This window comes from Portunus trituberculatus, chromosome 40, assembly GCF_017591435.1.
Source record: "Portunus trituberculatus isolate SZX2019 chromosome 40, ASM1759143v1, whole genome shotgun sequence".
Lineage (NCBI taxonomy): Eukaryota > Metazoa > Arthropoda > Malacostraca > Decapoda > Portunidae > Portunus > Portunus trituberculatus.
This window is the reverse complement of record NC_059294.1, coordinates 2,282,501-2,307,500: the sequence shown is the minus strand read 5'-3', so window position 1 is coordinate 2,307,500 and position 25,000 is coordinate 2,282,501. Positions and strand designations below refer to the sequence as shown.

The 25,000-nt window shown below is 37.8% G+C and overlaps 1 protein-coding gene across 9 annotated transcripts in view; it reads right to left on the bottom strand.

Moving 5' to 3' along the window:
- Positions 1-18,713, bottom strand: part of LOC123515833 (large proline-rich protein bag6-like) — a 42,475-nt gene extending 23,762 nt beyond the window's left edge. The window contains exons 1-7 of one of the 9 annotated variants that reach the window (XM_045274714.1): positions 18,270-18,713; positions 11,410-11,490; positions 11,174-11,291; positions 10,798-11,025; positions 7,628-7,791; positions 1,338-1,507; positions 941-1,251 (exon numbers count right to left, since the gene is read on the bottom strand). In XM_045274714.1, the coding sequence (XP_045130649.1) occupies positions 941-1,251; positions 1,338-1,507; positions 7,628-7,791; positions 10,798-11,025; positions 11,174-11,291; positions 11,410-11,490; positions 18,270-18,275 (1,078 nt within the window). In that variant the 5' untranslated portion in view covers positions 18,276-18,713. Of the gene's footprint in view, positions 1-904; positions 1,252-1,337; positions 1,508-7,627; positions 7,792-10,797; positions 11,026-11,173; positions 11,292-11,409; positions 11,491-18,269 lie in introns of all 9 variants that reach the window. The other 8 variants (XM_045274715.1, XM_045274711.1, XM_045274712.1 and 5 more) reach the window with 8 other exon arrangements.
- Between the last annotated feature and the right edge of the window lie 6,287 nt (positions 18,714-25,000).

Sequence of the window (25,000 nt, the reverse complement as noted above, 5' to 3'; positions counted from 1 at the left end):
ATATATATATATATATATATATATATATATATATATATATATATATATATATATTGAATAAAAAATTTAAATGACAAATAATAATACGCACACATTCACAGATACCATGAAAGCATGCTTTTGAAAAGAAATCCTTTGTCATAAAAGCAAACATGTGCATCAGCATATACTGTCAATGTCTCTTGGGGATGTAAACAGTGTCCAATTGTGGATACAAAATGACAGCATTTCAGCATAGATATAAAGCATTGCCATTAAAATGCATCCTGAAGGTATATATATATATATATATATATATATATATATATATATATATATATATATATATATATATATATATATATATATATATATATATATATATATATATATATATATATATATATATATATATATATATATATATATATATATATATATATATATATATATATATATATATATATATATATATATATATATATATATATATATATATATGTATATATATATTTAAATATATATATATATATATATATATATATATATATATATATATATATATATATATATATATATATATATATATATATATATATATATATATATATATATATATATATATATATATATATATATATATATATATATATATATATATATATATATATATATATATATATATATATATATATATATATATATATATATATATATATATATATATATATATATATATATATATATATATATATATATATATATATATATATATATATATATATATATATATATATATATATATATATATATATATATATATATGAAATGGAACATCATTTTTGGAAACTTTATACCTTGATGAAATGTTTCCCATGACATGACATATCTGTTGCTTTGCCTGAAGGTAATACTCATGCCTTACTGGTAATTCTTATAGTAAGTGTGCTGCGCACACTACCCTGAGGAACTGCACCAGTGCTCCTGCTACTGCCACTGCTAGTGGTGGTGGTCGTGACTGCTCTGGGGGCACTGGTGGCTGAGGCAGTGGCTGGGAGAGTACCGCTCACAGCTGTAGATGGCTGAGTGGTTGTGGTTGTGGTGGTGGTGGTGGGAACAGATGAAGTAGAACTACCTCCTCGAGCAAGAGAAGAGAGGGCTGAAGCAACAGCAGCAGAGGCTGCCTGTGCAAGGCCACCAGCCAGACTGCCATTAATTGCACCCATCATAGGAGGAGGTGGGGGTGCAGGAATCAGTGTTGCTGGGTCCATGCTGTAAGAAAATAATTACCTTGAATCTCTGCTTTATCTTTATTTGAAGACAAAGAGAAGCCACTAAATTATGAGGAAGTTACAAACTTGTTTAGCGCATCCATCTCAGAGTAGAGTGCTTCCATTTCTTCAGTGGGAGGTGTGATAGTGGAGGTTGAGGGAGTGGGCTCCTCTGCACCAGTGCTGCTGCTTGGCTGGCTCTCTTCATTTGATTCTGTTTCCATTGGACCTGCTTCTGCTGCTGCTGCTTCTGCTCCCTATAAGTAATATGATTTTAGAAATCAGTCACTTTACCTAAAGAAGGAATATCATAATCTTTATTTTATTAACAATACCCACATTGAAAATGCATAAAAAAGCAAAACTTGTTTACAGCAAAATAAGAGTATAACTAGTGAGTAGATGTGTGTTGCACAGGATAAGTAATGTTATCCATAAGCCAAGTTAATTACTATGATTTCATTGGAAATTTATGTATAATTCACTGATCTAAACCTTTGTATGTGACTCTTTGTTATATGCAAGACTAAAACTCTTCAAATACATGTTTGTTTACACTTTCATCAATTTCCTTCAAATAATGAAGAGGGATGTGTGAAGACTTTTGACAAACCCAATTTTAACAAGCCACTAACCCACTGAAGGAAAGTAATCCTTAGTTTTTACATTTGATATATATATATATATATATATATATATATATATATATATATATATATATATATATATATATATATATATATATATATATATATATATATATATATATATATATATATATATATATATATATATATATATATATATATATATATATAATGTACAATACACTTGTCCCTCTGCTACTGTGCCTTCCTCTATTACATTTTATTATTATCAAGCATACTTAAAAAGCTGCATGTATGTCTACATTGTACACAGAATTACTGCTGCTGCATGCTCATCACTCAAAAACTCCCAGGTTATGATGTCATGTGATAGTTGAGTTTCTATATATACTGTTATAGAGAAATAGTTCTTCACATATTTGCTCATCTACCCATCCACCTTAACTCCTTACCGTCCATAATGTGGTACAGTATTTGACAACATATACGACACACCCATTTCCCAAAATTTACGCTGGAAAAAATTGCCCTGCATCTAATATACAAATTTGAGACCTACCTCCCCTAGCTCCCTGATGCTCACTAACCTAAATTACTATCAGTGCTTTTACCTATCCTAACTGCATGCATCATTATTTTATTGCTGGTATTATCATTATTACCAGTACAGGTAACTCGATTTACACAATAGATGCATTCCAAGAGGCATCGTGTATTTCAAAATTCGCTTAAAAAAAACTTGTAATTCTCATAAGAAACAACAGATAATAGGGGGAAACGCAGGATGCGGTCCAAATCCTGTATAAGCAAACCGATCGCGCAAATGTAATCAATTATAATATTTCTTCGGTCGCGTATTAACAAAAACACGTAAATTAAACACGCGTAAATGAAGTTACTATATATATATATATATATATATATATATATATATATATATATATATATATATATATATATATATATATATATATATATATATATATATATATATATATATATATATATATATATATATATAAATAAGTGAGCCATGGTGGTAGATGTGGGAGTGATAGTGGCTAATGTAACACATGACTAAGTCGGTCACACAACATTCACTTCTGAATGTAATAACAATCCCCTTTCTCATCAATAAAGCTTTTTAAAAAATCATCTCCCTTTTCAGGAATCAGTTAGAGGCAAAAAGCTTAGTTCACAAGTCTTTATGACCAGTGTATTAACATGTTTCCAATCAGCTTTATTTTCATTATTCATACCTTTTTTTCACTACATAAAGAAAAAAAAATCTCACAAACATCCAAAGCTTTTGCTTGAATCTGCAAAAATTTCTGAATGTGCTTCAGTAATTATCATATGATTAACTTGAAAGGGATCACCCATGAAAGATCATATTTGATATCAAAATTTCCAGATAAGTCAATAAAAAACAAGGTCAAGTAATCAAAGTCAGTAACCGATGCTTGTTTCTTTAGTGAAAAAATATAACATGTCCAATGAATTAATTTAATCTGAAAGTCTTAACTTTGTCACCATTTCCTTAGTACAATAGAGACTCAACACTCGAACATCTAAATAGTCAAACTTTTCAATATTCAAACGCAAAAGTTCAATTTAATACTTGAAAAAAATAGCTGATAGTCGAATGTCCACACATATGGTTGTAAACAAAGGCTCTCTGGCCTCCCCCTCTCCTCCCTACGCCAGCTGTGCTGCCGAGGTCATCATAATAATTCTCTTGTGCATTCTGTCTGTAGTTTTTCATTTATAAACTTACATTAACACCAAATATTTACTAGAGGTGAAAATATCTGGTAATCAAATGACCACACATTTAGTCGTATACAAAGTTCTGTCCTCTCCCTTTTCGCAACCACCACTGTCACGTTCTGATATCATATTACCGGTAATACCGATAATCCAGTATACTAGTTTTTTTTTTTTTTTTTTTTTTTTTACGTAGGGAAGAGGGCTAGCCAAGGGCAAAAAAAAGAAAGTTAAAAAAGGCCCACTTGAATGCTGGCTCCTTAAAAAGTGCAAAAAGTGCCAAAACCATCAGCCAGAATTAAGGGAGCAAATGCCTCGATACCTCCCTCTTAAAAGAAGACAAGTTGTAGGAATTCAGAAATACAGATGCAGGGAGGGAGTTCCAGAGTTTACCAGTGAAAGGGATGAATGATTAAGAGTACTGGTTAACTCTTGCATTAGACAGTTGGACAAAATAGGGATGAGAGGAAGAAGAAAGCCTTGTGCAGCGTGGCCGCAGGAGGAGGGGAGGCATGCAGTTAGCAAGATCAGTAGAACAGTTACCATGAAAATAGCGATAAAATATAGAAAGGGATGCAACATTTCGGCGGTGAGAAAGAGACTGAAGACAGTTAGTCAGAGGAGGGGAGTTGATGAGACGAAGAGCTTTCGATTCCACCCTATCAAGCAAAGCTGTGTGACTGGAACCCCCAAACATGCGAAGAGTACTCCATACAGGGACGGATAAGGCCCTTATACAGAGTAAGCAGTTGGAGGGCGAGAAAAACTGTCGGAGACGCCTCAGAACACCTAACTTCATAGAAGCTGTTTTAGCAAGAGATGAGATGTGAAGTTTCCAGTTAAGATTATGAGCAAAGGACAGACCGAGGATATTCATTGTGGAAGAGGGAGACAGTTGAGTGTCATTGAAGAAGAGGGATAGTTGTCTGGAAGGTTGTGTCGAGTTGATAGATGGAGGAATTGAGTTTTGAGGCATTGAAAACTACTAGATTTTCTCTGCCCCAATCGGAAATCTTAGAAAGATCGGAAGTCAGGCGTTCCGTGGCGTCCCGCGTGATCTGTTGATTTCCTGAAGGGTTGGACGTCTCTGAAAGAACGTGGAAAGATGTAGGGTGGTATCATCAGCGTAGGAGTGGATAGGGCAAGAAGTTTGGTTAAGAAGGTCATTAATGAATAATAGAAAGAGAGTGGGTGACAGGACAGAACCCTGAGGAACACCACTATTAATAGGTTTAGGAGAAGAACAGTAGCCGTCTACCACAGCAGCAATAGAGCGGTCGGAAAGGAAACTTGAGATAAAGTTGCAGAGAGAAGGATAGAAGCCGTAGGAGGGCAGTTTTGAAATCAAAGCTTTATGCCAGACTCTATCAAAAGCTTTTGATATGTCTAACGCAACAGCAAAAGTTTCACCGAAATCTCTAAAGAGGATGACCAAGACTCAGTAAGGAAAGCCAGAAGATCACCAGTAGAGCGACCTTGACGGAAGCCATACTGGCGATCAGACAGAAGATTGTGAAGTGACAGATGTTTGAGAATCTTCCTATTCAGGATAGATTCAAAACTTTAGACAAGCAAGAGATTAAAGCTATAGGACGGTAGTTTGAGGGGTTAGAACGGTCACCCTTTTTAGGAACAGGCTGAATGTAGGCGAACTTCCAGCAGGAAGGAAAGGTAGAAGTCGATAGACAAAGTTGGAAGAGTTTGGCCAGGCAAGGTGCAAGCACAGAAGCACAGTTTTTGAGAACAATAGGAGGGACCCCATCAGGTCCATAAGCCTTCCGAGGGTTTAGGCCAGCAAGGGCATGGAAAACATCATTACGAAGAATTTTGATTGTAGACATGAAATAGTCAGAGGGAGGAGGAGAGGAGGGACAAGCCCAGAATCGTCCAAGGTGGAGTTGTGAGCAAAGGTTTGAGAAAAGAGTTCAGCTTTAGAGACAGAAGAGATGGCAGTGGTGCCATCAGGATGAAATAAAGGAGGAAAGATGAAGAAGTGAAGTTATTTGAGATGTTTTTGGCTAGATGCCAGAAGTCACGAGGAGAGTTTGAGTTTGAAAGATTTTGACATTTCCTATTTATGAAAGAGTGTTTGGCAAGTTGAAGAACAGACTTGGCATGATTCCGGCAGAGATATAAAGTGCATGAGATTCAGGAGATGGAAGGCTCAAGTACCTTTTGTGGGCAACCTCTCTATCATGTATAGCACGAGAACAGGCTGAGTTAAACCAAGGTTTAGAAGGTTTAGGTTGAGAAAAGAATGAGGAATGTACGCCTCCATGCCAGATACTAACACCTCTGTTATGCGTTCAGCACAAAGAGATGGGTCTCTGACACGGAAGCAATAATCATTCCAGGAAAATCAGCATAATACCTCCTCAGGTCCCCCAACTGGCAGAGGCAAAACGCCAGAGGCACCTTCGCTTTGGGGATCCTGCGGAGGGATTGGAAAAATAGGACAAGATACAGAAATGAGATTGTGATCGGAGGAGCCCAACGGAGATGAAAGGGTGACAGCATAAGCAGAAGGGTTAGAGGTGAGGAAGAGATCAAGAATGTTGGGCGTGTCTCCAAGACGGTCAGGAATACGAGTAGGGTGTTGCACCAGTTGCTCTAGGTCATGGAGGATAGCAAAGTTGAAGGCTAGTTCACCAGGGTGGTCAGTGAAGGAGAGGAAAGCCAAAGCTGGTGGTGAACATTGAAATCTCCAAGAATGGAAATCTCAGCGAAAGGGTAGAGGGACAGAATGTGCTCCACTTTAGAAGTTAAGTAGTCGAAGAAATTACTATAGTCAGAAGAGTTAGGGAGAGATAAACAGCACAGATGAATTTAGTTTGAGAGTGACTGTTAAGTCGTAGCCAGATGGTGGAAAATTCGGAAGACTCAAGAGCGTGGGCACGAGAGCAAGTTAAGTCGTTGCGTACATAGACGCAACATCCAGCTTTGGAATGAAAATGAGAATAGAGAAAGTAGGAGGGAACAGAGAAGGGCTACTGTCAGTTGCCTCAGACAGCTGTGTTTCGGTGAGGAAAAGAAGATGAGGTTTAGTAGAGGAGAGGTGGTGTTCCACAGATTGAAAATTAGATCTAAGACCGCGAATGTTGCAGAAGTTAATGTAGAAAAAGTTGAGGGAGGTGTCAAGGCATTTGTGGTCTTCAACAGGAGAGGTGTCCGACCTGGGGACATTTTTGGTCCCCTCCCCAGAGGGGGACTCCGAGGCGTTGTTTATTTGGGTCCCATTTTTCTTTTAAATTTTGATTTGGAGTGAAGGGTGTACGTGTGGTAAGTGCATGTAGTTTTGTGTGATGAAGGAGAGTTGTCATTAGAGGGTAGGCTGTGACTGCCCCCTTGAGTTGTGAGACACGAAGGGAAACATTCAGCGAGATTACAACTAGCTTTAATGGAAGGTTCACCGCACCCCCTGAACTAGTGCTATTAGATCTCACTGAGAGTTATTATCTCGGTAGGTGTCTACTACCTCCTCCAGGTGCCAGTGCACATCCCTAGTCCTGCCGCAGTCTTGAGAAAAACATTCTTCTGCAGTCTGTCGATAGTTTTTCATTCAGAAACTTACAATGGCACCAAAAAGGTGTATTAGTGATGAAAATAAGGAATTTAGTGAGAGTGCAAGTGGATTCACAGGAATAACACCAGGGGAAAAGTTACAAAAAGGTTTTCATGGATGGTGACTCATCCTCCAACGACCTCCCTCCTCTTCTAAGTTATCCATAACCAGCCTTCACTTACAATATGTACAAATCAAAATTACAAAAAAATACATCAATATTTTTATAAACTTGAGGTTTTGCTAAGATTAGAACAAATTACCTGATTTATAGGTATCAATAGTTCAACATTTTGATACTCGAACAGCCATTTGGAACTAATTAAGTTCAAGTATTGAGTCTCCACTATATAAGATATCAACATGTAAAAAAAATAATATAAAAAAATAATGAAAAATTGGAAAAACAATAATAATAATTAGGTAAAGGGCTCCCCTACCTGACTTGTGCCTGCTGCTGTATCATTCTCTGGTGATGAACTTGCCAAGGGCTGTACCTGCAGGCGTCTGTCCAGACGGTCCAATACCGCAGAGGCACGGTCCAGCATGGTGCGTGCCTGGTGGAGCCGCACTCCGGACGAACTTGGTCCCTGGGTAGGCAGGGCTGTGTGAAGGAAAAGGATTGTGACGTACGTGTGTGTGTGTGTGTGTGTGTGTGTGTGTGTGTGTGTGTGTGTGTGTGTGTGTGTGTGTGTGTGTGTGTGTGTGTGTGTGTGTGTGAGATAGTAAAGGTGGTCATGAGGTACAGTCAGAAAGAGGATGGCTGGACAGCTTATGGTGGTAATGAAAGGATGACTGAGTAAACCTATTCTTGGTGATGGTGGCAGCGGAATGATCACATCAAGGCAGGTGGGAGTGGTAATGGCATCAATAGTAGTTTTTAACTTTCAAATGCGTGCTTTGGGGTCCGAGGGGTCTCCAAGCGCACGGGTTCGAATCCTGTCCACGGTCCTAGTGTAGGTTGGGCTTCCTCACTTGGGGCAACGGTTTCCTAGCAGGTGGGCTTGAGATAGGAGGTACCCCAAAAAGTATCCCCTTTACCCCATAAATTCCTGTGAAAAGCCAACATGGTAAAAAAAAAAAAAAAAAAAAAAAAAAAAGGAAGACTGCCCTGCAATAAACCTTCCAAAGACTTGTGTGTGTGTGTATTTACCTAGTTGTATTTACCTAGTTATAGTTTTACAGGGCCTGGGCTTTATGCTCATGTGGCCCCGTCTCCATATCTACACTTATCCAATTTTTCTTTAAAACTATGTACACTCTTTGCTGACACCACTTCCTCACTCAAACTGTTCCAAGTCTCAACACATCTTTATGGAAACTAAATTTTTAACATCTCTCGGACATCTTCCCTTCCTCAGTTTCTTACTATGCAATCTTTTGCTTCTAATGTCATATTCTTCTCTCAGGATTAGTTTCTCATTATCCACTTGATCCATTCCGTTATCAATTTATAAACTTGTATCAGATCCCCTCTCTCTCTTCTCTGTTCCAGGGTTGGTAGATCCATAGCTGTAAGTCTCTCCTCATATGTCATCCCTTTAAATTCTGGAACCATTCTTGTAGCCATTTTTTGTAGTCTCTCCAATTTCCTTATCTGTTTCTTTTTATGGGGGTCCACACAACTTCTGCATATTCCACTAGGTCTTATTTTAGTACTTATCAATTTCTTCATCATTTCTTTGTCAATATAGTGAAATGCTAATCCAATGTGTGTGTGTGTGTGTGTGTGTGTGTGTGTGTGTGTGTGTGTGTGTGTGTGTGTGTGTGTGTGTGTGTGTGTGTGTGTGTGTGTGTGTGTGTATGTGTGAAGAGTATGAGAAGTGCTGTTCAGCTTCCACCTATTAGAGGCACAGGCAATTTTATTTATAGTGGTACCCATATCACCACCCAAGCGCATCTTTCGTGTAACCACCTAGAACCTGGGTATCATGGTGACATGTAGGTAACTTTAAACCACTCGACAAGTGGCAAAGTTTCAAGGCGGTACGTGGTAGAATTCAAACCTACGCATAAACGTCTGCCCAATCCCATGCTCATTACTTTATCCACTACACCACCACCTCCCTCATAATGAGTATACAGTATTCCCATTCTCATTTCATGAGATCTTTTAAAACTCATTTTATTTCATTAACCTCATAAGATATTCCACTGAAATATCATCTTTCTAACTAATGCACTAATGTCACATAAGTAGAACAGTATCAAGTTAACTAAATTGTCATTGAGGTCAATTTGCCCCCCAAAAATTTTATCAAAAAATTTTTTTATCACTTCTTGGAGGTTATTTAACTGAATAACCTAACTATCAACTTGATCTGCTCTATACCTAATTCAGCACACTGTTGAGTCATAAATCAGAAGAAATTCAGGTTCCAAATGGACAAAAGGTAATGGAGAATACAAGTGTAAATTAACTGCAGATTTTAAGCAGCATCTAACTCAATAGTTCATTTTCCACACATCTATACGAGATGTAGTAATCTACTAAGGAGTGGCCTCCGATCAAGATTGTACATAACAGGGCAGTGTCTTTTTCTTTTATAACATGTCCATGGCCATTGTACATTCTCATATCCTTAATACATTTACTTTTTATGGCCACTCTAGTCATCACCAAACACAACAGTTCCTCTTTTCTTTTGTTCATTACATTATAAGAGAATATAATATATATATATATATATATATATATATATATATATATATATATATATATATATATATATATATATATATACACACACACACACACACACACACACACACACACACACACTCTCTACATGCACTTGGCAACTAACACTATTTTAGTTTATACTGGGATTTAGTTTATGCAACACAGAGCAGGTCATATTTTAATAGTAGAGATGTACTCTAGTGAAAGAGTAGGTGAGGTGACCTGAATAGCAGTGAAACACATGAGATGAGATGTTGGTGACAAGAATAAGACATCAAATTTAACACTCAAAAGTTGTAAGACAGTCCCATATTTAACATTCATTAAATCTGTTAGACAATCACAAACAAAAACATTACCTCTTCAAGTTGACAAATTTCAAGGTATGGCCTCATGGTAGTAAAGTCTAATTCCTGTAGCTGCAACGATCCTGTGAAGCAAGACAAGACCCAAAAAGCCCATCCCCTCAGCACATACTGAAGAGTTTAATTCAAAGTCAAACTCTGGTGCTGTGATGGTAATGCAGTGTTTTAATACCCTGTGAATTTGCAATCTGATGCAGGTACTCTGCTGCTTTTTGGTATAATTCTGTAGTGAACATTTTGTCAAGTAAGTCAGCCACTTTAAGCTCTCTATGTGCAGTCACATGAGGCACTGTGAACAGGCCATGGAAAAAGTGAGGGAAGTTTACTTCAAAATTAACTCTTTATGAAATCATCTCACACATTGAGATGACACTTCCATAAAGCATGTGATTTGTGAATTCAAATTAATTATACAAAGCACAAAGTTGTAGAATAAGTTACTTCACTTCCTTTTGTGTCCTTTAAGTTGTCTTCATGAAAATCTTTTTGACTGCACTTAGGGATGAGTTAATAAGTTGCAGACCAATCTTAACAACAAGCCAGAGTTTAACTTCAGGCTTACCTACAGGTTCACTGTCTTCTGGAACAACAAATGACCCAAGAAGGACCTGAGCACCTTCTGGTTGCTGCTGTCGGCGATGGTGGTGGTGGTGGTGATGGTGGTGGTGATGGTGGTGGTAACCACTCCCAGGAGATCCAGTGGCTGATGAACTGGCTCCTCCACTGCCATTTCTGCTGTTGGCTTGGGGTGGTGCTCGCATCACCAAGTGGACTACCTTTTCGTGTACATCTGATCAAAATTCAAAAACATTTAAATATACCTAATATAAAAAAGCAAATGGGTGATTTTCAAATCATGCAATATCAGAAATCACTAATCTATTCTATAAGCTAGTTTCATTATGTGATACCACAAACCACACAACACAAATACTCACTGTATTCTGCTAATTTCTTATCATCCTGTAAAACTCTGCCACAGTATATGAGCCTCTGTTTGTCTGCTGGAATGTCTACAGATGATGCTATCCTTTCCTTAAACTGCTTTACAGTGATCTAGAATAAGAAATAGCAAATCAAACATGAGGAAAATATTTATAATCACAAATACAGAGGAAAGAAAATAATAAGATAAAATCATACAAACTACTGACAAGAAAGCTACCGTACTTACGTCATCTGGGACAGAGTAGCGCCGATTCTGTGAATCAAGCGTCTTGATGGTAACGTCAATCATCTTGTCTGAAGTTGACTCCTAAAAGAAAAGAATTCAAAAATTATGAAATGAAAACAAATATGTACTGTGGAACCTAGGTTACCAAAAATCTCCCTCTTCTAACAAATCAGCATTCCAACAAACTCATAATTGCTTCATTCAGTTGGCATACCATACTTTAAAGTCACTTGATTTCAAATGCAGAAAAAAAAAAAAATATGACAGTATGACTATGGCACTCTTGATGATCCCATAATGCCATCACTACTGCACAACTGCATTTTCTCAGCAGCAAGATGTTAGGATCACCTTCACTTTGGTGGTAACTGGGTTGCTTCTCTTTGTGCCCCCTCTGTATGGTTCCTCTTGCTAAATTAATGACAGAGAACACCTGCACAGTCTAAACAATATCTCCTCAAGAGTTCCAAGTCACTAAATTAATTCAATACATCCTTCATGGATAAATAATTTCTGAGCAGGACATGTTATGGAGCAGCCATAAAGTAGTGGGAGCATCTGTCATCAACCACTAAGACAAGGTGGACTGGTCTCCAGGAGTGAATTAATTCATTTTGCATTGATTCCTATGGGGAAAGAACTTTGGACTTCGAACAACATTCAGAAATTAATCAATTTGGAGAACCTCTGTATGATCTACATTTTTATGAAATAGATTTTTAGGGAGAAAAAAAAAAAAGTTAAATACCTTAATGTTCATTCATGAAGTGAAATAGTATTTCACATGGTAAATATCAGGATATATATACACTGAGATCCTTTTATCAGTACAAATACATTATAAATATACTGTATATAAAGAAGAGGAGAAAGGCTTCAGTACAGTGATATTATGGATGAATAGAAAACTATAATAATAACAGGATAAGAAGGAAAGGATCTCTATTGGTAAATTTGGCATCTTTCAAAACCCAAGGCACTGGTGTAATAAAGGCCGGACAATGAAGTGTATCAGCTGTATACCTTTTGATGTAGTGTTTGTATATCAAACCACCAAAGAATGAGCACAATTCTCAGAGGCAAATACAGCATCATACAGAATACTTCACAATTTCTTGCTGAATTTATCAAAACTTCATTTTAGCAATCAATATTTCAGGACTTCTTACATGCATTTACCTATAATCTCACAATAACACATTAAGTTATATTAATATATTACTTTCCTGGTTTAATTTCTATAGGTCACAGTTAGGAAACTGCAATTGGGAGAGAGAGATGATGGATTTAGTTTACAATATTTACTTATAAATAAGGCTCACTCTCATATTTAAAGGGATTCCTGACCTTAGTCTAACACAATACTAATCAATCCACTACCTGTTATGTAGTCCTAACAGCAATCTACCAATGGAAGTACCTATGGAAGATAAGATTATAGCACATCAGTAAAAGTTTGATCACACTAACATTTGAAAAATTTTTCAATAACTTACAGGATAGGTTCTGGAGGAGCTTAAAATCCCCATCAAAAAGGAATGATAAAAAAAAAAAAATCAAGTAGCAACCTATTCGTATACGACAACATACGAGACGATACATCAGGTGTGGGCAAACTACAGCCAGTGGGCCAAATATGGCTCGGCAAAGGAATTCATACAGCCTGACATATGTTAATAAATTAGAAAGACAAAGTTAATAAACAACACCAAATAATAGTGACTATCTAATTTTCTTCCCCACAGGTGTGCATATGTGTGGGACTCAGTGTGAAAGTGGCTTTTCCTTTAAAATCCTTTTACAGTATTTTGTAATTTAAATATTAATCATTTCAGGTTAACATAGTATGCTTCCCTATAAGATTGTGATATTTTTTAATGTGGCCCTAACACTAAAAAGTTTGCCCACCACTGCATTACATAGTGTTAATAAGTTCCCACATAGCCTGTCCTACACTTCTGTGTATACCAAGGATATACACAGAGGTGTAGGACAGGCTGACTCCAATAATTTCTTTGTTACAGCTGAGTTGAGAAGCTGAGGAAACTGAACCCACCACAGAGGATTGGTAAAATTCAAGGAAATCCTTGGCTCTGCATGACTACCAGGAATCCAAGTGGAAGATTGCCCCCAGTATGACATGTAATCACACAACACAAGACAGAGGACTAGATAGCATGTTCATCAAGCCATTATTATTATTGCACTAACCCAAGGTCAGGATTGGTAGGGGAAGGAGCCTGAACTGCCTAGGCAGTGGTTCCTAAACTATGGGATGCACCCCCGAAAGAAAGGGACATGGGAAGATACAAACAAAGGAAGCGTGAAGCTATCTGGTAAAAAAAAATTTCATATAATGAGAATAATGAAACTGTTCCGAGAACAAGCATCTACCTTCATGTACGTGCAGAACATAATTACAGTAACTCCTGCATAAGTTGGACTGATCGAGGGGAACACCTATCCAAGGTATCTGAAAATCCATGTTACCGAAAGATTTTTTCACTTTTCTACATGTTACCAAACAATTGATATGGTCTGTCTAATGTATTACATACTGTACTTGATGGTTCATAAGATGCACCTTTTCTAAAAAAGTCTCAGGAAATCAGCCAGCGTCCTATGAGGCCAAGGTTCAGGATTGAGGCAGTGGTTGGTGGTAATCTATGGCAATAAAGGCTCTAAATTCAAACCCCCAGACATCTCTGCACACATAAACAAAATGATGATTGGTACTACACCACAAAACTACTCTTTCTTTCAAGTTAACAATTTATAATAGGTCATATTTACCAGTAATTCACATAAAATGACACCAGTCAGGGAGAATTTGACTAAATGACCATACAACACATGAACCAAAACAAAATATCAGGATCTAATGATGATCTAAATGCACGTGAGTGTCTTCAAATGTTAGATGAAATCCTTCACTTAATATTCAGAGCTGAAAATGTTCATTTATTTATCTATTTATTTATTTATTATTATTTTTTTTTCAATGTCTGCCACAACTGGGTGCATCTTATAAGCCCATGCATCTCATGAGCCATCAAATACAGTAAATAGGTATTACGTATATAGCACATGCGCACGTGTGCCTGAGCGTGCACGCGCACGCACACACACACACACACACACACACACACACACACACACAATGTGCATTGAAAACATACCTCTTATCCAGTGAAAGGTGAGTTAGACACTGCCTTGTGGTTAAAGTTAGCAGTGTAAACACTGATTTCATGTCTCTAACAGCTCAGACAACTCAAATAGCATGTACCATGTAAGGGCTATCATGGGCATATTAGCAAGTATATAAGCCTGATAGCTTGAAATTACTCAATCAAAACAAAAAAAAGTGCTGATCAGTGCACTCAGGATAGAAATCATAAAAAAGAAAAAAATCCTGAGCATCCAACTTATTTAATATCCAGCTCATAAACTTAACTAACCTGACTAACACTAGCATGCATCATTATTTTATTGCTGATATTATTATCATTACCAGCATTATTTCTTTAATAACTAATTTTCATAAAAATGAAAGCAATCTAACCTGTGAGGCTGTGACGCATGTCTAGAAATATAAGCTGATCAGAACCCTAACTGGATGCCATCTGAGTGAAGAGGGCTGAGTACTTTGAGCACCTGTTTACAGCGGATTCTCCAAGCAGACAGCTCCAAACTGCAGGGTTACATACAGATGCTGGATGCTGATCCACCCATTGACAAAACTGCATTTTCCATTGATGATGTTAAAGATGCTATGGCTAAGTTGAGGAGTGGAAAGATAGCTAGCATCTGTAACATCAATGCAGAGCTGCTCAAAGCAAGAGTGAAGCCATGATCCATGAGTTGCATGCTGTCTTGACTGCTGTATGGCATTCAGGTACCATTCCCCCTGACTGGAAAAAGGGGTTGGTCATCCCTATCTGGAAGGGCTGTCAGGACTGCAACAACTACTGCAGTATAACACTGCTAAGCATACCAGGCAAGGTGATTCCCCATTTGCTGTTGCTGCATATCTGCAGTCACCTGCTGAAACACCAGAGACCTGAACAGTCTGGGTTCAAGCCCGGTAAGTTAACAACTGATCAGATCCTAGTGCTTCGCGTACTGGTGGAATGCCAACGTGAGTTTCAACAAAGGACGCTTGCAGTCTATATCGATTTCCAGAATGTGTTTGATTCCGTGCATCAAGAGACACTTTAGGATCTTCTGCATCTCTGTGGGATTCCTGCAAGGATTATTGGTCTATTAACTGGCCTCTACTCCAGGACTGTGAGTGCTGTAAAGTGTGGAGGGGATGTGTCCAGCTTCTTTCCTGTGAATACAGGAATGAGGCAGGAAGACATACTTGCTCCATCACTTCTCAACACTTGCATGGACTGGGTACTAGGCAGAGTTGTGGACCAAAGTTATTGTGGAGCATCTGTCGCTGACACTGAGATTACAGATCTTGTTTTTGCCGATAATGCAGTAATCTTTGCAGAGTTACTGGAGGTTCTAGTAATGGCTCTACAGGCACTGCATGAAGAGGCGAAGCCCTTGAGATTCCAGGTTTCCTAGTCCAAGACCAAGGTTCAAGTGTTTGAAGGCTTACTGGATGAAACAGTACAGTCCGTCCATGCATGTGGTAAGGACATTGAGATCTCGGAAAATTTCACATACCTTCGTAGTGTAGTGCATAACGACGGTAGGTTGAGCCAGGAAGTTGTAAGGCGGATTGGTCTGGCCCGCAGTGTTATGGACTCAATCAACACAAGTATTTAGCGTTGTTGGTACCTGTACAGACGGACAAAGTTTCGGACCTTCAAGTCGCTGGTGATCCTCGTCTTACTCTATGGTTGTGAGACATTTTCACTGAACACCAATCTGAAGCAGCAAATTGATGTCTTTGGTACTAGATGTCTTAGCAGTATCCTGGGGTACCACTGGTATGACTTTGTGTCAAATCAGCGATTGCTCCGTGAGACTGATTCGAGGCCGATTACCAGCATAGTCGTCAACGCCAACTGCAACTATATGGGCATGTAGCACACTACCCAGAAGCCGATCCTGCATATCAGGTTTAATCTGAAAGGGATAACCCAGCATGGAGGAGGCCAAGGGCATGTCCACAGAACTCATGGCACAGGAAGGGAGCCTGTATGGAGACTTGCAAGGCATGACTGCCTGGAGTAGTGCCATAGGGTAGGCGAGACAATGTGCCCTATAGTGTATGCTCCCCATGATTGATTGATTGATTGAGCAAAGTGTGATACGAGCTCCATCAAGGAAAGAATTAAACTTTTAAGTCAAAGGTACCACTATTTCCATGGAAAGAAAAGGGAGGTAATCCTAACCTCTCCACTGCCTTCCTTTCTAATTTTAGCTTGCATCAAAAGAAGACCTCCTCCCTTCTATCTTCTATCCTAATCCATGTGACCTTCCAAGTGATCCAACCCTCTTCAACAGACATGATGAGTGGACAGAGAGGAAGAAAACAACTGTGAGTGGCTGTGATGGTAGGCAGACAGACATGGTGGGTGATAAGCCTTCTCTTACCAAGGCACATTTAGTGGGTACCAAGTGGCTTTTAAATAATGACAGTCACAACAGCAGCTATCAGTCACTGACTCCTTACCCGTCCCAGACATGACCTTAACAACTATAGCAGCATCGGGAGACTCCTCAATTTCTATCTGCTACAGTGACATTAGCCATCTCCTTGGGTGACACTGGAACAGGCATTATGACATCCAAATGTCTCTAACCCACCACCATTCATAAACCCAAAGCTCAGCACTCTCAGGTTTCCTTGTCCCCAATTAGGTTAGAACAGACATTGTTTTCCCTCTCCTGGTCATCATCCACATAAGTGAGAGTTAGTAAGCTCATCTCTCTTCTCTCTTTGAATCTGTAGGTGTTTAGGAGCCTTCCCTTGCTTAGAGGGTCAAATACCTATCCTACCTATGGGAGATTAAACACTCCCTGAACTACACCACTAAGACACCTACCAGACTTTGAGTGCCAGTATGGATCACACTCAGACTGTCCCCCAAATAAAATCACACGAAACGTATTGTATATAAAGTACTGAACCACTAAATGTGGGTATTTTACTGCTTTGCTAGGAGGTGCTATTGTTTAGATTATTTTTAATTTTAGACAGATAATAATAAACATAAAGAACAATTTAGATTAAAACCTAAAACATCCATGGTAATTTCTATAAGAAGTAAATATCAACAAGAAATTACACGTATACTAGAATGTTCCAGCAATATGACTCGCAGGTTTTCCTAGAATTCCACAATGAAAAAGAAACCACACATCTTGAAGGTGATTGCCATCATCTCTGCCCTTGCAATGGTAAAAACAGCAAAAAATGCACAAAATTCTGATTGAAATTAAAAAAAAAAAAAAAAACATTAATAATACCTTCACACGAGTTGTAAACAAATCTGTATATTAAAAAATACTGGAAATGTTAGAGAAAAACATCACTCCAGACCTATGATGAGAAACACTCTGTTTTGACAAATATGGAGGCAAACAACAGGATAATCTACAAGAATTCACAAGTCCATTGTTCTAAATTGCACACGAGCAACATATCCAAGGCAACAAACCAAAGATGAGGACAATACAAGGAAAACATATTCACCCTCCATGAATTTTAAAGCAGGCAAGCTTGAAATACGTAGAGCCAGCACTTGCACCTCAGATGACAAGGAAAACCCATAAACCATCCCTCACCTGTCCCCCCCACGCCCATGCACACACCTGTCCCTGCACCCACACGCCAACTGCGCCCACAATCACTCCCAGGGGAACCACACACCACTTCGCCAGCAGCAACGGGTACTTACAACCATGGGGGAGCGTCGGGGCAGTGGCAGGGAGCGCTGAGGAGTGCAAGGAGGCAGGGAGGAAGGGCAGCCGTTTTACGTTCCTCGCTCCTCCTCCGCACTTGGCGTCTCCTGGCGTGCTTCCCCGTCACTTGCTTCTCTTAAATAAACTGTAGGTGGTTATCAGAGGCCTGAACGTACTGTGGTGGATGAAACAAACCTAGGAGGAGGCCTGATTCATGAAGGACGTCCCGCGAGGCCGCCGGTGAGGAGCACGAGCAGCGCCTCCCTCCTGTGGCTCAGTGCTGCTGCTGCTGCTGCGTTGTCTGTCTTCAAGTGAATGTCGACCTGCGTGCACACTTCGTATTATCGGTGTTCAGAATGGAGTGCTTGATTTTTTTCTCTCAATCTCCCTGTTTAGATTCGTAACTTATTCAGATACTTATTTCAAGGTTTTGTTTGTGTGGATACGCCAGGCCATACCGCCGCCCTGTCTGTCTGCCAGATTGTCACACTGCTTGTATTGTGCTCTGCTGATGCAATATTGCGTTCGTTCTCCACTATTATATGTAAAATCTTATGTCGGACTACCCTTTGCCAGGATTCATATATTTTTTTTTTTTCAAGGAATGAAACATCTTGGTTGCAACACTGCATGGATGTCACACATTTAGACGCAGGGTGCTATTATTTCACGAATCGCTTCTCATTTCCAGCGGATACGACATGCTAGGCTTTCCTGTCTTTTCCTTTGTCTTACGTGGGTTTAGACAGCTAAGTTCAGTTGTTGGTGTGGAGTAAAGCTTATCAGTGTTCTCTGGTGTTTCTGTTTGTTCTTTTTATTCCGTTAGGCTTATCCCTCCAATATTGTTAATTTTCTTACACATTTCAAACACTATTGTCCAATCTCTCTCTCTCTCTCTCTCTCTCTCTCTCTCTCTCTCTCTCTCTCTCTGATGAAATAGCTCTTATCTTCGTGGACATTCACATCGAGGTGATCACAAGTTGACGGCAAAATTTTAGTTAAAATAATTTGTAAACACCATGTGTACTTCACTAACACCTGATATAGTATTGGAAAACATGCACAGAAATAATAAAAAAAAAGAATTCAACTTATTTACCTTTACTGCAATAATAAGGTCACAAGGCCATAAACAAGCAAACAATGATAAAAATTGACCTCTATCAACACTGTTTATAAAGAGTAGACTGGCGTGGCGCGCGACACGAGACAATGTATGGAAGGACTCCACGGACTCATACACAACACATGTTAAGTGTGTGTATATTTACCTATAGTTGTATTTACTGAGTTATATTAAAGGGCTCGAGCTGGCCTCATAATGACCTGTCTCCATATCTATATATTTAATCCAACTTTTCTTAAATTTGTGCACGCTTTCTGCTGCTACAATCTCTGCACTCATTCCGTTCAAAATATTCACCGTCCTGTGTGGAAAACTAAACTTTTTAAGGTTTTTTTTTTTTTTCGAGCACTGACGTTTCTTGATCTTCTTGGAGTGTCCTCTTATTCGCCTACTTCCATCCTCCGTCAATGATAGCAGGTCTTGTCTATATGTCTTTTCCATATGATTTACAAACTTATACATCGTTATAAAATCTTCTCTTTCCCGTCTGTCCTTCAAAGATGGTAGTTCCATTTCCTTCAGTCTTTTTCATAGGGAAGATCCTTTACTTCTGCCTCCATCTTTGTAGCGGTCCTTTGGATTCTTTCTACTCTCTTGATGTCTTTCTGCTTGTATAGTGACCATACCACTGCTGCATATTTTAGTCTAGGTCTTATATTAGTGGTTATGATTTTTTTTCATCATTTATCGTTGCATAGAGAAAACACAATTTCAAATTCGGCATCAGACATATCTTAGCAAAATACGGGCTGTCAGACTTGATTTTTTGGAGGTATTATTACTTGAGGCCTATGTTTTTTCTATATTTTCGAAGTCATAAATCAAAAACAAAACAATCATAGGCGTGCTAGGTAATCGAAAACACACAACTTATCTTATAGTATCATGAATCACTCTTTTTTTTACGAATACAAATCATTATATAACAAAATCTATATCTTGTTATCAATAAATCAAATATCGAAACAATGTCAACTCTATTAGATAAAAGAAGAACAATGTACTCAGGCGCCCCTTTTTTTATTTTATTTTATTTATTTTTTTTTTTTTTTTACACGGTAACAACAACTCTTTCCTCTCCTTCACTCTCCTTCTCTGGGTCCGTTCCCCTCCATTTCCTCCTCCTGCAGCCCTTCCTATATACTCAGAATCTTGAAAACACCTAGAAACACATGATTCTTTATTATTATCATTATTATCTTATTATTATTATTATTATTATTATTATTATTATTATTATTATTGTAGCCGAGGCAAGGTTGGAAAGGTCTGCGAGGATCAGAGTGCCAAGGAGACCATGGTGTTGTGTGGTATAATATGGTGTGTGATAGTGGTAGTGTGGTATAGTACGGTGTGTGATAGTGGTAGTGGTGGTGATGACGACGGTGTCGGTTGTCTGGTGGTGGTGTGGTGTGGTGGTGGTGGTGTCGTGTGCTGTTGTGTTAAAGCTACACTCTCACAACCTCAACTACCGTGTGTGTGTGTGTGTGTGTGTGTGTGTGTGTGTGTAGCGCTTATCAGAAGCTATAAAATTGATGCTCAATCCCTGAACTGCTACTTGGTGTGTGTGTGTGTGTGTGTGTGTGTGTGTGTGTGTGTGTGTGTGTGTGTTAACCTGTCCTGAATATGCAGGTTAAACACACTCAACGTTCGTTGAGGAATCGCGCTGATCAGAAGCTGTATGATTTATATTTTGCTCTTAAAAGTACCACTTGATGTGTGTGTGTGTGTGTGTGTGTGTGTGTGTGTGTGTGTGTGTGTGCGCGTAATTCACCTCGGTCGTCTGCTGGTCACCCAGCCAGTCTTCCCCATTACGGAGAGAGCTCAGAGCTCATAGACCGTGTGCGTGTGTGTTTGTGTGTGGTAAGTGTTAAAAGGAACATCATCTTTACCTTGCGTATTCATACACTTGTTTATATTAGCCTTGTAGCATCTAATAAAAACACTAATTGGAACACATAGCAGAAGCTAATCCAACGAACATTAATGAGCTTACCTTGAAACACAACAAATCACTCAAAATTTTTAAACCAGCATGGCCTTTGCTGTGTGATGTAATTGTTTATATTCCTTGGGTATTTTTCTTTTGAAATTAACATCTCCAGTAGGCTTTTTTAGTGACCTATTTTTTTTTTCGCTGAAACCCTTCCCACGAAAAAAAAGGAAAAACAATTATAAGATAGTGATACTTACGTGAGTTTTAAAGAAAAGGAATACATTTCCTCTCTACCTCATATAGTAGGTAGAAAACCGTGCAGTCTATTTGAACATTGAGAAATCCATCTTCGTCCTAATATGTATGGTACCAAGGAAAGCAAGTGTTGGATTTCGCTGTTTCATGTGACAGCGAGACACATTCAGCGCCTCACTGAAAAATCCGGTTCCGTCCTGACATGTACACGTATCTATATGTAACACATCAAGTTAACGGGATGGCGAGTGTTGGCTTTCGCTGTATTTCATTTGAGAATGAGAAGATACGTCCAGCCTTTTTTTTTTTTTTTTTTTTTTTTTTTTTTGAGAGAGAGAGAGAGAGAGAGAGACGTACATGATGGGAATCTGTCTACTGGAGGTTCACTTGGGAGTCACCAGCACGGAACACTTCCTCCCTTCATTCCCGAATAACTTCTTGGCGGTCCTTTTTATGCTTCACTCCCCGACAGACATGCGAGTGCAGTCTTTGGTGGTCTCCCGCCGTAATGAGCCACTTGTGGAGTAGGAAAGCGGAAAGGTCACTATGGTCATGGTAACCTTACAAAGAAGATGATATGGGTCATGTTAATTCACTTGAGGAAAGAAGGGCGTCACTTGGATGGTCAGCGGCTCTCAGTGACTCATATCCTGACAGTGGTCTTGACTCCAAGAATACGAACGGGGAAGGATGAAACAAAGACACGTTTGGGTCGTTTCTTGCTGATACAGTCATGAGTGTAATGAAAATTCCACGTAAATTAACTCTTCACAGACTTGCTCTTAAGAGCAAGCTCACTTTATTTCATATTTGATTAACTAGATATGCCTTAGACATACCAACTAATTGACTAAGAATGATTACATCACATATTGTCAAAAAAATACGTATCTTTCATCATTCTACATGTACTTATTCGTTCAACCTCAAACGAATGCCAATTTAATTTCTTTAAACTTACAACTCCTCTTTGTTGCTCCTTGAAGTATCTACAGTGTAGCGGAAAACTTATGGTGGGTGAGGGCGGAAGTTCACGCGTTGTCCTTCTGCAAGAGAGGCAAGAGTGCAATGCAGAATTCACAGATTGTTTTGTGACCCGTGAGACTGTCACTGAGTGGGGCAGTCATTCACACGTCCATATTTCCTAGTTCTGATATCTTCGGTAGAGTACCAGAACGACGGGGAAGGTACCATAAACCAAGTTGGCTCACTGAAGTATGTACATTTTAGTTGCCAGTGAAGACCCTCGCTATTTTCAATATCTGAAGCTTTTTTTTTTTACGTAGGGAAGAGGGCCAGCCAAGGGCAAAAAAAAAAAAAAATTAGAAAAAGGCCCACTTGATCGCTGGCTCTCCAAAGAGTTCAAAAAGTGCCAAAACCGTCAGCCAGAATTAGGGGAGCAAATGCCTCGATACCTCCCTCTTAAAAGAAGACAAGTTGTAGGAATTCGGAAATAGATGCAGGGAGGGAGTTCCAGAGTTTACCAGTGAAAGGGATGAATGATTGAGCGTACTGGTAGCTGATCACCAGTGTCCTAAAGGACTCACATGGTGCTAGATAATAAAAAAAATTTAATTCATATCAGTTTCCCCTCTCACGACACATAAGCGATCCTTTATCTTCATTTTATCCACAATGATCTATTCCATCCGGACAGCACAGTAGTCTCTTCTAAATTTGAATATCCGCTCATTTACTGGAGAGATTTCAACACTAGTCGAGTCTGGATGTTCCTCTCCCTAACAGCCATGTTCATTGTCATTATACTAACTTAATAGTACATGCAATCTCGTCGTTTTCAATAAAGTTGTTTTTCATAATAACATTCCATCTGATCAAACTTTTCTATTTCCATCTGTCAATCATCAACTTCTCTTCCTACTAAAACTTTATTCACATCCATGTCCTAAAGATGGATGACCTCACCAAGCTATTACAACATTATACTTTTACTTTGATTTTCTACTTTTCTCCATCCTGTCCGTAATATGAAAATTTCTATGTGTCTTTCAATATATATTATCACTAAGTTTAAAATGCTTCAGGTACAATGCTGAATTAAGTGATAGGTTGATTATTTTCACAAATAATAAATGGTGCACTGCATACAAAGTACAAACGCTTGACACAAAGACGGATTGCTGCAAATGTCGTCTCCAGTGCTTCAGATATAACGCTTAAAGGATTGATCTACTTGAATGCTTTTCTCCCGCAAGATAATAAGTACTCATAATTACCACATCAAAATAAAAAGCGCACTGTGACCACCGCCCTCTGCACAGACAGAATGCAACAAATGTCTCCATCGGGGCCACTTACAACACTGGGCGTGGAGGACAGGGATAAGTTAGTGTAGCTTTATCTCTCTCAAGGTCACGGTAAAGCCACTCCTCTGCAGCCCTGAATTTTTCATCCTAGAGAGCGAGAACCCAGTGTTCTATTATAGAGGAAACAAGCAGCAGCAGACAGGGCAGCTCTACTGTCTTTCTGTTTGCTGGGTCGCCTCGCTCCAACCGTCAGACACCTGTCACCTGCAGTAACCTTGATAGTTCTAACACTTGACGGTGACAACTTTGTGGCTTTTGTTGCATGAGTTTCTTGTCCACTCTGTTGTAATGTTGTCTCGTCGATATCACTGAATATTATTTTTCTGTTAGTTTTATTGCTGCTGCAATAAACTACTACTACTACTACTACTACTACTACTACTACTACTACTACTGCAATATTATTTTTTTTATTATTATTATTATTATTATTATTATTATCATTACTATTATTATTTTTATTATTATTATTATTATTATTATTATTATTATTATTATTATTATTATTATTATTATTATTATTATTATTATTATTATTATTATTATTATTATTATTATTATTATTATTATTATTATTATTATTATTATTATTATTATTGTTATCATGATCATCATCATTATCAATATTATCATTATTATCATTATTATTATTATTATTATTATTATTATTATTATTATTATTATTATTATTATTATTATTATTATTATTATTATTATTATTATTATTATTATTATTATTATTATTATTATTATTATTATTATTATTATTATTATTATTATTATTATTATTATTATTATTATTATTATTATTATTATTATTATTATTATTATTATTATTATTATTATTATTATTATTATTATTATTATTATTACTATTAATATTATTATCACGCAATATTTTCGTCATTATCATTATCATTATCACTATTATTATTATTATTATTATTATCATTATTACTATTATTATTATTATTATTATTATTATTATGCAATATTATCGTCATTATCATTATCATTATCACTATCATTATTTTTTTCATTATTATTATTATTATTATTATTATTATTATTATTATTATTACT